The 19,041-nt window shown below is 39.6% G+C and overlaps 1 protein-coding gene across 3 annotated transcripts in view; it reads left to right on the forward strand.

Annotated features, from left to right (window-relative positions):
• ZFAND3 (zinc finger AN1-type containing 3) overlaps positions 1-19,041 on the forward strand; it is a 243,369-nt gene that overhangs the window by 57,026 nt on the left and 167,302 nt on the right. For all 3 annotated transcript variants that reach the window (XM_073338549.1, XM_073338547.1, XM_073338550.2), the window contains exons 2-3: positions 1,629-1,669; positions 3,936-3,962. In XM_073338549.1, the coding sequence (XP_073194650.1) occupies positions 1,629-1,669; positions 3,936-3,962 (68 nt within the window). The remainder of the gene's footprint in view (positions 1-1,628; positions 1,670-3,935; positions 3,963-19,041) is intronic.

Here is a 19,041-nt window from a genome sequence, read left to right on the forward strand (position 1 = left end):
TAGTCTGTATTCGCAAAAAGAAAAGGAGTACTTGGGGCACCTTAGAGACTAACCAATTTATTAGAGCATAAGCTTTCGTGAGCTACAGCTCACTTCATCAGATGCATATCGTGGAAACTGCAGCAGACTTTATATATACACAGAGAATATGAACCAATACCTCCTCCCACCCCACTGTCCTGCTGGTAATAGCTTATCTAAAGTGATCATCAGGTATAACTCACAATCAGTGAGTACGGGACTTCAGTATGCTAATGCTGTAGGTGTGGGCTCACCTGCTGTTTTTAATTGCAGTCTTTCTGAAGGTAGATAATCTGTGTAGAATGACAATGCACATATTCAATATCTGGGTCTATATCAACCAGATGATGTATTTGTATGGTTGGATAGAGCGGCTCTGCTTTTTTTCCGCCCCTAGGATTTAATGTTTCTCCTTCGCACATACCACTCATATTTAAAATTAGTGTGTGTGTCTGTGCATCTCCTGCTATAGCTGACAAGTATGTTTGACTCATACCTGCAGTAACCTGTATTCTATTGGGATTTTTAGTCAATTATAAACCAACTTTCACCTTTGCAGAAAGTCAAAAGCATCTTAATGTCCTGAAATGCCTGGCACAAAGATATGAGTAATCATATCTGGATTTTCTCTATGTTACAGGAAAATAGTTTAAAATGCCCTATTTGCAAAACACTTAGAATGTTTCTATAATTCCATCAGGAAAATACTTAATCTGAGAAGTAATTGGTCTGAAAAGACACTTATAGAAATACTTGCCATTTGACACTACAGTGGTCTCCATTGAGTGCCTAGATTTTTATAACATACATAAACTATGCAAGTTGTGGGTTCTTTTTCAAAATTCCAGCTTTGTTTGATTTTAAACTAGAAATGTAATTATTTTGGTAGGCTCCATTGTTTTTGTTCCCACATCTGTCTTTACCTTTAGAAACATAGATAATTTAGTGCTAGTGAGACTTTCCAGGTAGACAGCCCATGAAAAGTGAGTTCCTCTATTTTCGGAACTGGTCTAGCATGGGCAGTTTTGCTATAACCTTGCTTACCAGCATGTACTTCAACCCTGCTCAGAATGGTGTTAAAGTGCTTTCTCATGTAACCCCAAAATGTGCCTTTTATGGCGTTTGGTCTGAACCAAATCAGGAATATTGGACAAATCAAATCCTGCGTAGTTTGTGTAGAAGAAAACATGTCAACATATGTCCTGAAATGTTACAAAGGGAGATTGCCAGTCCTGAAAACCTGTTGCTGCTGCAGGGAGCTGTCACATTCAAGTGGAATAATTCAGCTTTTCATGTCTATCATACCTGTTATCCTACAGGTTATTTATGAATGCTAGGATAAATGTTTGGAAGCCATGCTTTGAAAGCTCTTTCCCAAGTTGAAGAAAGATTGTCAAATGAGATTCTTTCCCACCCTCTGCCCCGCCTTCAGTTCTGCCAGCCCGTTGCCACTGATGACTTGTATAGGTGCCTAGCCATTTAAATTTTTGTCCCCTCCTACCGTTGTTTTCCTTCTGAAAACTCCTGATGTATTGCTTAGAATTATAATAATGAATTTTTAGCTCTACTCTTTTTTTTTTTTTTTTTTTTTTTTCCCCTTGCCCTAGGTCCAGCAAGACTATGAATCTCTGTTCCAAATGCTTTGCTGGTAAGTGCACTAAAAGGTTTTGTGTTTTTCTTCGACTATCTAAATCACATTGTTGCCATCTCTTTTGGGGTTTATGCATGGGGTTCAGTTTTTTCAGTGTGTGTGAAATCAGATTCTCCTCACTTTGGTTCTTCATTTTATTTGCTCAGGTTTGTTGAAACAATCCCCAATATTTAAAGCAAGAGCCTCTAGTATAAACATGCCCATCAAGCCTTCACCCAGTGAAGATAACAGAAGTCTGGGATGCCCTTGACCTGTAGAGCTCCAGTCTTAGTGCAACTCGTGTAAATTTCACATAGCTTTCCAAATATATCAGTCTGGTTTGGCATTTTGAATTCAGTCGGTCACATTTTTACTCTCCTACTAAACACCAAACTCTTGCATAGATGAAACTATAAAAGGAAGAGTGGCAGCCATGGAAATCAGTCCTGCGGCCCATGTGTATTTAATATCCAACTTGTACATTAAATCATTGGTTGTTGACCAACAGGCTCAACCCTAAGCTCTGCATCCTGTTGCAAACTTGGGGAATGCTGCGAACTGTTATCAACCTTTTGTCAGTCTCTTGTAGCTTGCACCCTCTTGCATTAACTTTCTCGATTTTGAAATCATTCTATTGCCATTCATTATACTAATGCCACTTTACCATAATTAAAGCTCTTCCATTGTTCCATGTCTTAAAAGAATCTCCTTCAAGGGCTAGAAGTAAATATTAAAAGCTGAGGCAAAAAAACTCAATCTTATTATGGTTTAGATTCTTGGCTGAGCCCTAAAACTAAAATGTAATGACCCATTAGAACTTTTTTAGGTTATTCATTTTAAATGCATAAATCCATGTTTGTTGGTTTGTTTTTATAAATTTGAGCTAAGAGTGCATAAACTACCCGCCAGATTCCTTTTGGAATTTCTCTTTAAAGTCTAGGAAGACCCTTGCTTGGTGGATCATAGATAATATACAAGTTCACCATACTAATTTCATAAAGGAATAAAGTACCACAAACTTCGATGTACATGAGTACTGAAAAACATGCAGATTTCAGATTCCAAGTAAGTATTAGACATACAAGTATGTTTAAGTATCAAATATACACTTTTATATTTGAGAGGAAAGGGAGGTGAGGTAATATCTTTTATTGGGCCGACTTCTCTTGGTGGAAGGTACAGGCTTTTGAGCTACAAAGAGCTGTTCCTCAGATCTGGGGAAGTGATACTCTGCTTCCTTCCCCAGTCCTGCAGAAGAACTCTGTATAGCTCAAAAGCTTGTACCTGCCACCAATAAAAGTTGATCCAATAAAAGATATTGCCTCACCTACCTTGTCTCTCTCGTATCCTGGGACCAACACAGCTGCAGCAACTCTACAAACAACCTGTATATTTAATAGTTAGCTATAAACTGACAATTTTGCATATCTTGGAGTTAACCGAACAATCCAGGCTGTACAAACAGCAGCTCAACATGGAGTGGAGCTTCTTTAAACTTTGATTTGTATTGATTTTTCTTCAGAAGAAAACAAGTTTAAGATGTATTTTCTTCCTGTTGTGCAAGTCTTGTTTGAAAAGCCCTTCCCCTCCGAGTAAGTACCCTGCATATGCAAAGGCTTACTCACACTGTGAGTGATATTGTTCAAACCTATATGTAAAAACTTTAAAATGTCAAGGATCCCTTAGAGCCATTTTAGTCTCTTTTCTAAAATACACTGTATTATGTGAGTTTAAAGCTACAGAATCCATTAGACCTTGACAGTCTGGGATCAGTGATCAGATTGCCACTAGTTATTACTGACAGGGAGAGAACTGATATTCTAAGAGTGCCAAACTTGCTTTTGCTGTCTTAGGTCCCAATTATGTCTTGTTGGTAATCTTCATATGGCAGGAGTCTTCTAGTATTCATTAACAGGTGATAACTAGCACACTTTCCTCTAATACTTTCCCTCTTCTTTTTTTTTTTTTTTAAAAAAGCGAGTGACTGATTTTCTGTGGATTTTTTTAATGTAATGTTGTTGGATTTCAACCAGACCATTAAAATAGGAAGGCAAAGACTTGTACTCTGCTCCTGTAAATTGAACCACAATAGTTATCAAGAAAACCATCAAAATCAAAAACCATAATTTAGACCCCCCAAAAATGCCAAGGATTCTTCCTCTTACATTTTTGTGATAAGGTGGCAAGCTATAAACTAATGTGTTGTAGCAGTTTTGCATGAGGGGGAGAATTTGTGAGTGTTATTACTTATCTTGACCCTTGTTTCCTTTCTCTTTCATTTTAGAAAAAAGAAATCCACACAATGAAAAAGGTTAGTAACTAGGCGGTTAAGTAACTGAATTAAAACAAAAAATGGAGGGCGGGTCTCTTCTGTCCCCTTTCTCTGAGGGGAAAAAAAATTCCACTCTGGTAGAAGGTAGAATTTTATATATATCAGGTGAGGAGGGCAACAGGCTACTGAGGAAACAAAACATAATTGCTGGGTTTGCATTGCAGTATAAATTACAGAAACAGTGTCTTCCTGCCTTCCTTTACCTTTTTTGCCATAATTTCAATCTTGCCAAATTATATACAAGTTCCTGAATATATAATCATGATCTGATATGATCTTTCTTTCCCTGAAACATTCATGGGTATTACATAATTAGTCTTCAGTTGTGATAAGAAATGGGATTAAATTGGCACAGATCTGGTCAGAGCAAAGGGCAATGCCCAGGAGCTGTTCTTTAATTCTTGTTTGGCCAAATACTAACAACGGCTAAATGACTATGGGGATGAACATATGGGGTGATCTGGCAACTTGTTTGTTTAACCTGTGGTCGGTCAAAAAGGAAAAGTAGCATGATCATGGGCTAGGAGCCAGGAATTTCTGAGCAGTATGCTAGGCACTTTATAGACAAGTGTGAAGATAAACCCTTTCTGGTAGAAATTGAAGTACTAACCTCGAAAGGCTTGAAAGTTCACAGGACTATTCAACATGACCACAGACCTAGCATTTCTGGTTTAATTCTTAGTTCTTAACTTGCACAAAAAGGTTTATGAAACTCTGGAGAGAAGAGTTTGAAATTAACAAGTAATTTTTTTTGAGAAAAATCAAACCTCTCTTAGTTAAGAATTAGTAAAAATCACAGATCCTGAAATGTTAAAATGCTTTCAACAGAGACTCTTAACATTAATCCTGGGTCAGCAAAGTACTTTATAGTGTGCTGGTCTTCATTTTGTAATGGTGCCTAAAAGCTATCTATACCCCACTGTCTCCAGTAGAGGTACTGTAGGGTGAAACCTTGATGTTGAATTGTCACAGATGAATTAACTGTAGATTGCTAACCTATAATAACTTTAGACATCTCACATATCCAAACTAGAAACTAAAGGAGGTTTTGGAATTAATTGAGAAACTTAACAGTAACAGGTCACCGGGACCAGATGGCATTCACCCAAGAGTTCTGAAAGAACTCAAATGTGAAATTGCGGAACTATTAACTACGGTTTGTAACCTGTCCTTTAAATCAGCTACTGTACCCAATGACTGGAAGATAGCTAATGTAACGCCAATATTTAAGAAGGGCTCTAGAGGTGATCCTGGCAGTTACAGACTGGTAAGTCTAACGTTAGTACTGGGCAAATTAGTTGAAACAATAGCAAAGAATAAAATTGTCAGACACCTAGAAGAACACAAATTGTTGCGCAAAAGTCAACATGGTTTCTGTAAAGGGAGATCGTGTCTTACTAATCTATTAGAGTTCTTTGAGGGGGGTCAACAAATATGTGGACAAGGGGGATCCAATGGACATAGTGTACTTAGATTTCCAGAAAGCTTTTGACTAGGTCCCTCACCAAAGGTTCTTACGTAAATTAAGTTGTCATGGGATAAGAGGGAAAATCTTTTCCATGGACTGAGAACAGGTTAAAAGACAGGGAACAAAAGGTAAGAATAAATGGTAAATTTTCAGAATGGGAGGGGTAACTAGTGGTGTTCCCCAAGGGTCAGTCCTAGGACCAGTACTATTTAACTTATTCATAAATGATCTGGAGAAAGGGGAAACAGTGAGGTGGCAAAGTTTGCAGATAATACTAAACTGCTCAAGATAGTAAAGACCAAAGCAGACTGTGAAGAACTTAAAAAAGATCTCACAAAACTAAGTGATTGGGCAACAAAATGGCAAATGAAATTGAATGTGGATAAATGTAAAGTAATGCACATTGGAAAAAATACCCCCAACTATACATACAATATGATGGGGGCTAATTTAGCTACAACTAATCAGGAGAAAGATCTTGGAGTCATCGTGGAGAGTTCTCTGAAGACGTCCACGCAGTGTGCAGCAGCAGTCAAAAAAGCAAATGGGATGTTAGGAAACGTTAAAAAAGGGATAGAGGATAAGAGAATATCTTATTGCCCTTATATAAATCCATGGTACGCCCACATCCTGAATACTGCGTACAGATGTGGTCCCCTAATCTCAAAAAAGATATATTGGCATTAGAAAAGTTTCAGAAAAGGGCAACTAAAATGATTAGGGGTTTGGAACGGGTCCCATATGAGAAGATATTAAAGAAGCTAGGACTTTTCAGTTTGGAAAAGAGGAGACTAAGGGGGGGATATGGTAGAGGTATATAAAATCATGATTGGTGTGGAGAAAGTGAATAAGGAAAAGTTATTTACTTGTTCCCATAATATAAGAACTAGGGGCCACCAAATGAAATTAATGGGCAGCAGGTTTAAAACAAATAAAAGGAAGTTCTTCTTCACTCAGCACACAGTTAACCTGTGGAACTCCTTGCCTGAGGAGGTTGTGAAGGCTAGGACTATAACAGGGTTTAAAAGGGAACTGATTAAATTCATGGCGGTTAAGTCCATTAATGGCTATTAGCCAGGATGGGTGAGGAATGGTGTCCCTAGCCTCTGTTTGTCAGAGGGTGGAGATGGATGGCAGGAGAGAGATCACTTGATCATTACCTGTTAGGTTCACTCCCTCTGGGGTACCTGGCATTGGCCACTGTCAGTAGACAGGATACCGGGCTGGATGGACCTTTGGTCTGACCCAGTATGGCCATTCTTATGTTCTTATGAAATGCTATATTGTCATACTTTTTCAAATTGGAATGTAGAATGCTAAGTGAGAAAATGCAGATGGATAGGTAGACTAGGTACTTCATCGACACCACATTCTATACCATTACTACAACCTGTCCTGTCAATTTGGCAAACTGTTAGTGCTCAGTGCCTGAATTACTAGAGACTGTGGGATTTTCAAAAGCATCTAGCATTGGCCTAACTCTGCTTCCACTGAAGTCTGTGGGACTCTTACTGAAGACTTCAGTGGGAGCAGGGTTAGGCCGATGCTGAGCAAACCCACTCTTAAATTGTAGGGTCTTTCAGGCAGGGACTGTTTTCCTATATATTTGTATAGCACCTGGCATAACAAAGTCTAAATCCTGAGACTCTGGGCACTAGTGCAAAACAAATAGACCTCTCACTAACACCAAATATTTATGTGTACTCTTTCCTTAAATCATTATATAAATATGTTTCACCTTTAGTCCATTTGCTCTCAGACTAGTGGAAGGTAGTTATTATGGAGCAGACAGGAAAGGAAAAGGAATGCAGGCAATGGTTGCAGCTTGCCCAAAGGCTAATACATGAAACTAAAGGTAAGTGCCATAGTACAAGATTGTATGGTGGGGAGATGCACAGAGACCTCTGGAAGTAAAACAGAATAATTTAAGAACATCAGCGGGATAAAATATTTCTAACAAAACTCTTGAGGGGCTTCATAGTGCTTCTCACTGAGGCTATAATTGAAGGTATGTATGAGGGAACTAGACCCAAGCTATCTTCCATCTCTAACTTCTGATTTAAACCATGCTACAAGATTTCCACATTTACCTGAACCACTATATCAGCATAATTCGATTCAAGAATATACTTCTTTCTCTGAGCTGTGCATGCAACATATTATGTACATGTGGTGAGTTCTCTAAAATTGTCAGAAAAGACTGAATGTCTTGATTGCTGGTTCACTGTCATTTGTTGCTTGAAATTGTGTGTGCGTGTGTTCTTGTGCTACCATCTTGACAAATAAAATCCTGTTTAATTATGACCAAAATCTACAATAGAGTAGAAATCATAGAATATCAGGGTTGGAAGGGACCTCAGGAGGTCATCTAGTCCAAAATCATTATTGCTGACCACCAAACTGGCAATATGTATCAATACGTATGCAGTGGCTATATGTCAGACTATAAAGTTTTGTTACTTGAACACAATATTGATTTTTATTTTCCCTTCAATTTGAGGGACGCATATAACAAGGAAAGAGGGATAAAAAAATGGCACTGCTTTCTCTAAGGTGGGTTCATATATACAACATACCAATGTTCTGCCTTGGTTTTCATCTTTTAATGTAGATCTAGAAAACTATAAAAGCCATTTCAGTGGCAAATCTTTATTCCCCAGAATTCTTCTGCATCCCAGATTGTGCAGAATTATTAAATTAATTTCTATACACTTTTAACCCTGCCACTCCCATTGAGGAGGCCCACTGCTGTAGTAGATTTTTAAGAACTAGACATGACTTGTTTAGAAACTCATTAAATGACAGAAAGAATTACTCTTCAGCAAAACCAGAAATTATCCTTTCATCTGTCTCCCTGAATGATTTTCCTGGATTTACAATGGTAGCTCCACCCTGCTTGTTCTAGGCTGCAAGAGACTGGAATCAAGGTTGGGTTCCTTCATGGCAATGTAAAGCGACCACAGGGATGACCCGAGAAACACTCTTTGGGGGTGCATTTCCAAGTCGCTTTTTGGAATCAGTAAACTGCAGAGCAGATCTTCTATCAGTCTTTTGGCTTGCTGTGTGGGAAACAATTCCAACAAAAATACAAGCATTTTCAGACTGCTGTTTCATATCCTGTAATCTGTGCTATATAGTATTGCACAATAAATGGCAAACCATTTATGTACTTTGTTCCTCCCTTTGCCCCTGAAGGAAACTTCTGTTTCTAAATGAAATATCAAAAAATCCAGTGTGTTTGCGTTGACTAGGTGCTTACCCTCTCTACTGATGTGCAGCCTCATGTTTTAGTGCTCTGATGTTGAAAGAGCAGCAAGAAATATCTACAGCGTAAAAGCAGCATTGTGTCTGTACGCAGCACCTTTTTTTAGGAGGGCTGCAGTATGGTGTCTGTGTTAGTCTCTAATATAAGCTGGCATCTCCTTTTTTATTGCTCCATTAGACTGGATCTTTGATAGTGGTGGGTTCCCATTGTATTCATGTCTGTCTTAGTGTTTCTAGCATACAGAATGTTTACTGCAAGATTGTTAAAGCAAATTCACTTGACTAGCATTTGAGAGACTGGCAGTATTTTTGTGTTCCAGTCCATTTTGTATTACACATTCAAACTGATAAGCATTCTTTTGAAAATTGTGTAGCCAATCACACCGCTCACCATGGTAACTCGAGCTAAGGTAGCCTGGAAATACCCATCTACAGGGTCCTGAAGCATCATAGATATTTATTTAGCATTCAGCATATCTTCATTTGGTCTTCTATACAGCCCTCCCCGGTTGCAGGTTAAAGGTTTGTATTTTTAATGGGAAGAGAGAGAAGAATGCCACAGAACTTGTAAACACTCAGAGAATCCAAGCATATATCAAACCTTACTAAGGAGGAGAATCATGATTGTGAAAAAGAATTAAATGGAAGCTAAATAAAGGATTTGATTGGGATTTGGTTTATTGACACTCTTAATTTGCATTGTCTACCCTCAATACCTTTTACCTTGCTAGCTGGCCCTTATCATTTTGCGCCATTAGCAAGACTGAAGCCTCTGCAAAGTGTGACGACCCAGGTGATAGCATTGCCTGGTTCATTAAAACGGGCTAATATTTGTAGTCATGTGGGAAGCATTTACTACTCTTCTAAATGCGACTTGATTAGTGAATCATAAGCAAACAAGACAAAAGATAAAGTCCTAATGTTTTGGAGGAGAAATACTTATGTGTAGGAAACCAGTTCATCCAAGTATAGTTGCATTCCTAATTTAATTTAGCTGTGGTTGATGAGGCAACCTGTGACAAATTATGCTGTAGAAGATTTCCCCCTACATGTAGCTAGAAATCAATATGTGCAGGGTATAGGATGGGCAGAAGGGTAGTATACAGCAGTTTTTGAGGGGTGAATATAATATTTTGGGTTACTCAATGAGGTGAATATAATTTACATCTCTTTCAAAGGTGGGTCCTGCCGTCTTCTCTATAGCCATGACGCAGAAATATTACTACGGGGTTCTACACCCTGGTAGCAGAATTAGTGTAGTACTGGTGTGAGGTGGGAATTAGGGGTTGTGTACTCCCTGCATGCCAAGAGCCCTGCTTAATGAGGGCTCCCTGTATACAAATATGCAACAAAGATTTTGGGAGCCTGGCTGGTGGCTCAGCCACTGGGCTGATCTGCAAGTTATCTTCTCTCTCCTTTCTCCCCTCTCCCTCATGCCACCCCTTTCTTCCCCAAACAAAGTAGTAAGGGGTGTATAAACATTGTGGGAGGCCATGGCCACAGAGTGGATCTACTGCTGCACTATAATTGATGGGAGGAAGGAGGATTCTTTATGAAGCCTGGCACTCAAGCTGTGCATGGGCCCAGGACAATTCATATCTTCCTATCTGGATGTCCCCAGCATCAGGAAGATGGCATTTCATCTAGTCACATTAAAAAGTGTCTCTTCACAAACATAAAGGCTAGAAATACAGCACTCTTACAATGGGAACTTTTAAATTTTGTAGCAATTGATGGGTAAGCCTTCAATGCACTAAAGAGAGTTTCCTACTGGCCAGTAGATTTAGCCTGTACTGAATGGGGTTAATGTCTTCTCATGAAGATATTAAACCTCTTTGTGACAGGAATCTAGATATGTTAATGCTGTCATGCGAGGTATGTGAGCCCTTTTGTTAGGGGAACAACAAAGCTACCAGTTTAAGAGGCCATGATGAGTTCCATTACACTTGAGATCCAGTATTGCTTCAATGTTTTCATAATTCCTATTTAAGGAGACGTGGAACTAAGATCACAAAAGATGATTGGAATGATTTTTAGCTGTTGCGACTTTGACAGCCTGGTAGTTTGAGGCTCATTAATGTAAACCATTACAAATCGCACTTTACAGTTAACTAGAAGTGTGACCTCTGCTAGGTGCTGGCTGCCTGAAAAGACTGCAATGTCTGTTTTTAATTTTTAATACGTTTTTGTACCTGAATAATTTTATTGCTTGGTATTTTCCATGCCTATTGTTATCTCAAGGGCTGGCTAATTCCACTAACTTTGACTGCAGAGCGGAGCACCCTTTTTGCCTTTTGTTTTTGTTTAATTTTTGTACAAAGAGCTGTTCTTTTATTTTGTCTTGTACATTTTGTTGTTTGTAGTGAAGAGTCCATTTCCTCCTATTTCATAAATATATTGTTCATCTAACTTCTAGCTCATTATCCTCTCCATGCTGCCTGCTGAAACACCAACTCTAATTTAGTCCCTTGTGTTCTGGTTCTCAGGTGATTTAAAAAATGTTTAGAAGTGTGACTTAATTGCATTGATGTTTGCACATTGTCAGCATGAAAGCAAAGACGAGTTACATATTTAGACAGTGCGACCCGCAGGTTTAATTCATTAAGCCTTCTTGTTTGTAACTCCATTCTCTTTTACATGTGTGCATAAGGTGGGGGGAAGGAATCTCTGCTATTCATATTTAGCAATTTGGGTGAGTTATGGAAAAGCCTGTGCTCTGTTTTGTGTATTTGCTCATTTGGAAACCTTGTGTAGCTTATAGAGACACTGGTGATTTGTTCCCTAGCCTCCCTGTGGTGTTTGTTCCATATTACAATCTAATTCCACGTCCGTGTCGTGCACTCCTGAGCCGTTAATTTGTACATTTCGATGCAGTTTGTTTCATCGTGTTTTTTGTAATCCAAACTGAATGTAACGAGCTGTGTGCTTTGGGGACCCAGCCTTGCCTTGCCAATTAGAACAAGTGGTTACTGAGAGAGAGTATGTTTTAAATAAAACATGGCACCTCTGAGTGGGACCAGGCAGCCTTCGGGGAATAAAAGAAAGTGTTTAACTCTTTCTTTGTGAAAAGAAAGAGGTCCGTATCTGAGCACATTTTTAAACCATTCAATTCGTTCCTTAAAGATATGGGATTCAAATCCATGTTTTGTCACTAGGATAGAATTTAGTTTGTCATTGGAGATACCTGTTGTTCAGAGCTGTGTGTTGAATATTTAGAAATGCAACGGGATATCTGTCTGGTTTACTGCATGTTTTCTAGGATCTGAGCCACTAATGCTGTGTGGAAAATTATACAGGGCACAAGCAGCTAAACTCCCTCTTTTCCCTTGCACCTCTGGGTCTGGGTTTGGACAAAAATTGGTACCAAGTGGAAAAGGAGCTAGCTGGAGAGGTGTTTTGCAAAACTATTCAGAAATCTAGCGACAAAAAGTGCTAAATAAGGTTATTTTTTACTACATGCTAGATGAACCTGTTACCTTCTTTGATCCAGAAACTAGTGTTAAAGCTAATGAATTACCACTTAGTTCACCTACAAGGAGTCTAACTTCGTTTTGGGAAAAACAAATTAAATAAACATATTAATAAAAGTGCAGGTTTCTCTTTGGTTTGCTGACACTCCACAATTCCAGTCTATAAGGAAATCCTCATTGCCATTCCATTACTTAAGGTAACCCACAAAAAGCAGTTTTGTGCTCTATTATTATACTTCCATCACCTGCCAAAACTATCAGCAGTTCTGCCTGCCTTTGTTTTTGCAGTGATTGAACTCCTGCTGAATTCAATCAAGACACAACAAAACATGGAGGTTAGCTCTGCTTTGCCTTCCTCCTCTTCACCTAGATTACATCTGCTTTTACACCTTAGGTATGGAAGGAAATCAGACTCTTTACCACCTCTAACTAAGGACACTGAGTGAAATTAGGTGAGTAGTCATCGTGATAGACAGAGACAACATTTCAGCAGCCATTATTATAAGCAAGGAGAGACCACAAACAAAACTTTCCTCAGGGAAACCTTTTAGCTCAGCAGTGTTTTTTTTTTTAAAAAAAAAAAAAGTACTGAAAGCTAGACATCGCCTGAGAAGGCTGAATGATGGGCCAGAGGGGCTCTGCAGAATTGGGTACCTGGACAAAAGTGAGCTGGTTATAGAAACTTATGTAAGTAGTAGATGGCCAATAACTAGAGCCCCCTGAAATTCTTTGGTTTGTTCTTAAGCAATTTTGTCTTCTTTTGTTTTTTTCCATTTTATCCATAGAGGGAGGAGGGTGTCGGGTCGTGCCTCTGAGGGGATGGCAGACCTTGGGGGCAGTGTTTGCAGAGCAAGCACATGCCACATTCACTCTGCAGTGGCAACTGCCATCCTGCGGACCTGGGCCCAGCTCCCCGGTACGGGTGCTGCGACCCCTGGGGTTGCTGCAACACCCACTCAAATTGCCTCCCTCTCCCCCATGACAGAAGGACAGCTGGGCCAAAGCTGAGTGGTGCTGCAGCACTGCAACCCCATGTGCTAGATTGCAACACCCATAACAGGAATCTAGGCCCACCCCTGTGGGGCAGGAGCCACTGTTGTATGGTGAGTTTTTTGTTTTATGTTTTCCATTTTAGTTCATGTTTTGTATTTTCAAAAAACGTGGTCTACTAATAACTCATCAGTGTTTACCTGAGAGGAAGGATGGTGTCATGTTTAGGGTACTAGTCTGGAACTGGGGAATTCCGGGGTCCAATTCCTTGCTCCACAGCAGGACTTCTGAGACTCCCTGGGTAAGTCATTTAGTCTTTCCGTGCCTCGGTTCCCCATGTGTAAAATGGGGATAATAGCACTTCCCTAACTCACAGGGGTATTGTGAGGGTAAATACATCAAAGATTGAGAGGCATTCAAATATTACGGTAATGGAGCCATATAAATACCTAGCAGAGATCTGCCTCTGCACACTTGGAAAAAGGAAAAAAAAAAAAAAATCTTGTGGTATAAGAAGCAGGCTTACGGAGGAATACAGCCAATGCAGCAGGTATGGGTTTTTAGTCAAATGACCTTTCACGATACTATGTGTCACCTCAAAAGTTAGGCCTCTACTGGGTTGTCAGTTCAGAATTACTAGATTAAACTGCTCAAGTCTAGGAATAGCAGCTTTATACTTGAGCTCTACATACACAGATCACTGCCCCTTGAGCTGTGGGACGCTCTTCTGTTTTCTCAAAACTAGTCACCAGAGGGCAAACTATTCAAACGCATTAGCCATTACAGTTAGATACAATTAGTAACTTTGCTTAATTACAACCTGTTTTTTCAAAGGTAGCCTATATATAGGTTTAGAAGGAGAATTAATTAGGTGAAAAGAAGGAATAAATAACTAGCAGTTTCTGACCTTGAATGGCACAAGCCAGCATTTCCAATCTGGTTAACCTTTTAAAAGTATCTGTAATTCAAACTTCAGATCTTCAGAACTTCAAATTCAAAGTTGATCTATTCTCAAACATTACAAAAAAATTCCCCTTAGATTTCAGAGTAAACTTGACAATGTTGGAGCCACATCAGTTTTAATAGGCAGAGCAACATGGGGGCTACAAAGTTTCTTAATGGTATCTGGCCGCAACCGTAGCTATATAAAGACTAGTCTCTAAGGGAAACTAGGAATTCCTGTGCTAGAGTTGTTTCAGCCTCCAGGATTGTGAGAAAAGCCATGCTGGAAGAAATGTATACAGCAAGAACCTAGCACTGTAGCTATTGCGAATTATATATTGGGGTTTTTCTTTGCAGAGAGCATAGGATGTTGGTCAAACCCGCTTCCAACTTAAATCCTTGACCATACAAGAACCCTGTTCTTCATGGATGATTGTGTGTGTATATAGTGCAAATGGCCAGACAGTGTATCATGTGCTATTATGACAACTGTTTTTTTTCTTGAAAGCCTTTGAAATGTGTGTAATTTAAAAAAAAAAAATTAGCTATGAGCCATAGGCACCATGGTCTGTCACTTAAATTCTGCAGAAGTCATTTTAGGTAAATCTTGCCTCTTTGCCCACTAATTTTGGGTGCCCAATTTGAGATGCCTAGGCCCTGATTTTTTCAGTGTACTTAGCATTACATAGCACTTTATATGTTAAAGCAGTGGTTCTCAACCACGGGTACATGTACTGATCGGGGGTACATCAATCCATGTAGATATTTGCCTAGTTTTACAACAGGCTACATAAAAAGCACTAGCAAAGTCAGTACAAACTAAAATTTCACACAGATAATGACTTGTTTATACCGCGCTATATACTATACACTGAAATGTAAGTACAATATTATATTTCAATTGATTTTATTTTGTAATTATGTGGTAAAAATGAGAAAGTAAGCATTTTTTCAGTAATAGTGTGCTTTGACACTTCTGTATTTTTATGTCTGATTTTGTGAGCAAGTAGTGTTTAAGTGAGGTGAAACTTGGGGTACGCAAGACAAATCAGACTCCTGAAAGGGGTACAGTAGTGTGGAAATGTTGAGAGACACTGTGTTAAAGCTCCCATAGACTTCATTTGCATCTGTATGTTTAGCATTTCTGCAAATCAGGATCCAGATGTCTTAACTGTAGCCCTCAGAAAATGAGGAACACACAAGTAGCAGCTACCTATGAAAATTCTGGTGTAAGTGACTTGACCAACATCATCTAGGAAGTGTGTGGCAGAGGCAGGGATAGAATCGCATTCTTCCTGCCTTGTTCGCTACACACTTTCCAACTTCAGTTATAAATTAAAAGAACGGTTGTGAAGACAACAGCTTCATTTCATTCGGATTTCATTCCAGGAGCACCATCTATATTTTGTCCTGAATAAGGCAGAGGTCCTTTGGAAAAATTAATTTCTTATTATATATGATGATAATTAGGGTGTATGTGCTCAGTATGGGGCCAAATTATAAAGTTGTGCAGGCACCATCAATTCTGGCACTTCCTAACTTTTGAATGCTTAACTTTTAATAATCTTTTATGAGGTGTTTTTTGTAATAATTTCTGACGTTTTTCAAAAAGTTACCAGAACCCCATCCCTATAAATTGTCATGTGGAACCACCAATATTATTAACCCCAATCATTCAAAAATCATGAGTCAGGCCTCAAATTATGAGACTTAAAAAAATGAGTTTTTTCTTTGGATTCGGGTTCCTTAGCTGTTAGGGTATACACAGGTTACATTTTCAGTCTTTTCTCCATACGTGAGATACCTGTTGTCTAAATAAAAGCTGAGATTCTATTATTATCACTAGACTACAGGAGCTTGGAGCTTTAAGAAAAACACCAAATAGCAGAGGAATTTGTGACAAAATCTTGGAAGTTAATAACATGGAACCATATAGACCTCCAAATTGGTCATCAGCAAGGTTGGAGTTGGAACCTCTAAATCCAAGACATGAATGCTTGAGCACATGAATGCTTGGCAATGGTGATAGTAGGTTGTCTCTGTGGATAAGCTACTAGAAAGGAATGAGACACATTTTGCCAGGGGTTTTACAGCTATTTGCTGAGAGTAGAGGAATGCTGAAATTTGGGAATTCTGGGTTCAATTCCATGTTCTGGAGGGCAATGTGATTTAGTGGTTATAGACACTTCTATCCCTGTCCCCTCACAGTCTGTCCCCATCGGCTTCTATCCCTGTCCCTCTTGGCTCCTCTCCCCCTACATTCCAATCAGTCTTCCTGGGTGCCGGGGACAGCATTGAGAGCACTGTCTTATTGTTTCTTTGTACTTTCCTGTTGGTCTGGCTGTATCCATCTGTTGTCATTTGTCTTATACTTATTGTAAGCTCTCTCAGGCTGGGATAATCTTTTGTTCTGTGTTTGTACTGCACCTAGTATTTTGGGGTCCTAATCCATGACTATGGCTCCTCGGCACTATCAGAATACAAATAATTAATAACACAGGAGAGAGTGTCTCCCTACTGTCAGTTCTGGTGCCCAGTGGCACATTAGTTCCCGATAGGCTGGAGGAGCAATTGCAGAAGTCCTGTTCAGCCCTGAATAGTCCTGGACCATGCTCTGTTGGAGTAGAGCATGCTTAGTGTGAGGATGGAGCCTTCTCTGTAGAGAAGGAATCTTCAGAGAATCTTGATGCCAAACTATAACAAGTTTCTCGTGAGCATTTGCAAACAGCAATTTTCAGAGGCTTGAAACTCAGCCAGACTTTGAGAAATTTCACAGGGACAGCAAAAGACACTTCCCTGAACCTGGGGTGACTTTCCCTGTCACAATACAATTCTCTCTTCCAGAGTGTGGAGACAGGCTATCGCTTCTCAGTGATACAGCTGCAATAATTTAACATTCACGAAATGTATCTTTCCTTCCTCTTTTCTCTGAAATGGCTCAGCCATTTTAACTGAAACTCTTCCAAAAAATTCGGCCTGGGGCATACACGTGACCTGGAAAACTTCAGCCTGAACCATTAAAGTTTGGTGAAGTCTCAGCAACTGAAAACAGGGTCTTATAATGGAAAGTGTTAGGCAACTTAAATATGGATTGCACTGCCAGTTCTGGCTGTAAATAATAGTGTTCAGTACTGCAAAGTAAGCTAGGCATTGCATTTCATTTCTATGTCAGAGGGAGAAAACATAAGAGGCGACATACTGAGTTGGACCAACCATGGTGCATCTTGCCCTGTATCATGTCTCCAATAGTGGCCCATAACAGAGCTTCAGGGGGAGTGTACAGAACAGGGCAATTATAGAGTGCTCCATCCCATCTTCTGGTAGTTAGGAGGAATGGACACTTGATATTTGCAAATCACCATAGATGTTTTTGGTGTTTTATAGCAGTAAAATTGTACGTTTGAGTAAGTCCATGTAAAATTAGTCACTTGTTTTAGACCTTTTTGTATGTCTTATTTTTGCTAATCAGTCCTTCATATGTGTTTCACATTCCCTGTCTTTTGCCATGGTTTAGGGAACTGCATTTCACATTTATTAATTGTCACTGATTAAAGCATATTTTTTTGAGTTCTTTAGGTGGAATCAATCAGGTCTGCAGGAGACTGGTATGTCACCAAACTGTATTGCCCATTACTCCTGGGGAAATTCTGCACCATGGTGCAGTGCAGAATTTTGCAGAAATTAATGTTGTGTGCACAGAATATCCTTTTTCCCCACAGAAATGGGCTGCAGTGCTGCTGGCTGCCCCTAGGAGCCACTGGACCGGGCAGAGCCTGATTCACAAATAAAAGACAAGGTGGAAGGGAGGGGGAGGGAACTGGAGGGTTCCCAGCCGCTGAAGTTCCTGGGATGCCCTGAAGGAAGGAGGCAGCGGCATGCAGGAAGCTCTGTGCAAGCTCAGGACCCAGCATCAGGCTGGTACTCCTCCTGGATCCCTGGGCTCTGGGGGGTAGAGGTTATGAGTATTGGGCTGGGTGGGGGCCTGTAGCGGGTACAAGTGTCTGGACCCATTTTTGGTCAACAAGGTGCTTGAGCTGAAAACCTCCTTGGTATAAATGAGGTGGCTGGTGGTAAAGTCTTCTGTTAAGGCCCCCATACCTTTGGCTATTTTGCTGCAGAGGTGGAGCAAATTCAATGTGCTGACCTTAATGGCATGTTACAAGGCTAGTCTCATCTTTTTCTTGCTTTGAGGACTACAGGGATTTTTTCATGGTCTGAGTAGTGTGTGGGTAGTATACATTGGAGAGGCTTGAATTTTGTTTGGATTTTATTGCTAAAATGCATTTAACTGCTTGCGGTATTTGTGTCCTGGGACAAATTTGAGGAGTTTGTTTATTTTGTCAATTTTCAACTGTCAGTGATGCCCATAGCCTGATGGTATCTCCTTTTTTCTGTAGTTAGCATAACTCAAAATAAATACATACCATAAATGAATTACTTTCATGCTGTATAGGATTATTGAAACTTAATGTTTATGAAACCCTTGGAGATTTCCATATCAGAGGTGGTCTATAAGTGTAAAGTATTACATTAACAGTGCAGCAAGAAGTCAGTATATACTGCAGATTCCCAATCCTTCAAGAGCATGATGTGTTGCATGTCAAAACTGAGGTGCATTGACAGAGCTTTGGAGACGAGCATCTGTCCGCATGCAACACAAGTTGGAGATAGTCAGTGTGTGCTTCAGTTTTAGGAGTATTAATTCACCAAAAGTAAACTTGCCTAGAGAGAGAGATGCTTAGAAATACTTAAGAATATACAGAGTAGAATAGGTATCATTTATTTCCCAGTAAACTCTGCTTACCTCAGGCCAAAGTTGTTTTCAGTGAACTAAGTCAACATTTAGAGATCCATTTCTCTTCTTTATCAGTAATGGTGGCGGTCATAGGCTTTGCCCTTTTACCTAAAGGTGCTGTTTATTTTA

Source organism: Lepidochelys kempii, chromosome 3 (genome assembly GCF_965140285.1).
Source record: "Lepidochelys kempii isolate rLepKem1 chromosome 3, rLepKem1.hap1, whole genome shotgun sequence".
In the NCBI taxonomy this organism is placed as follows: Eukaryota; Metazoa; Chordata; order Testudines; family Cheloniidae; genus Lepidochelys; species Lepidochelys kempii.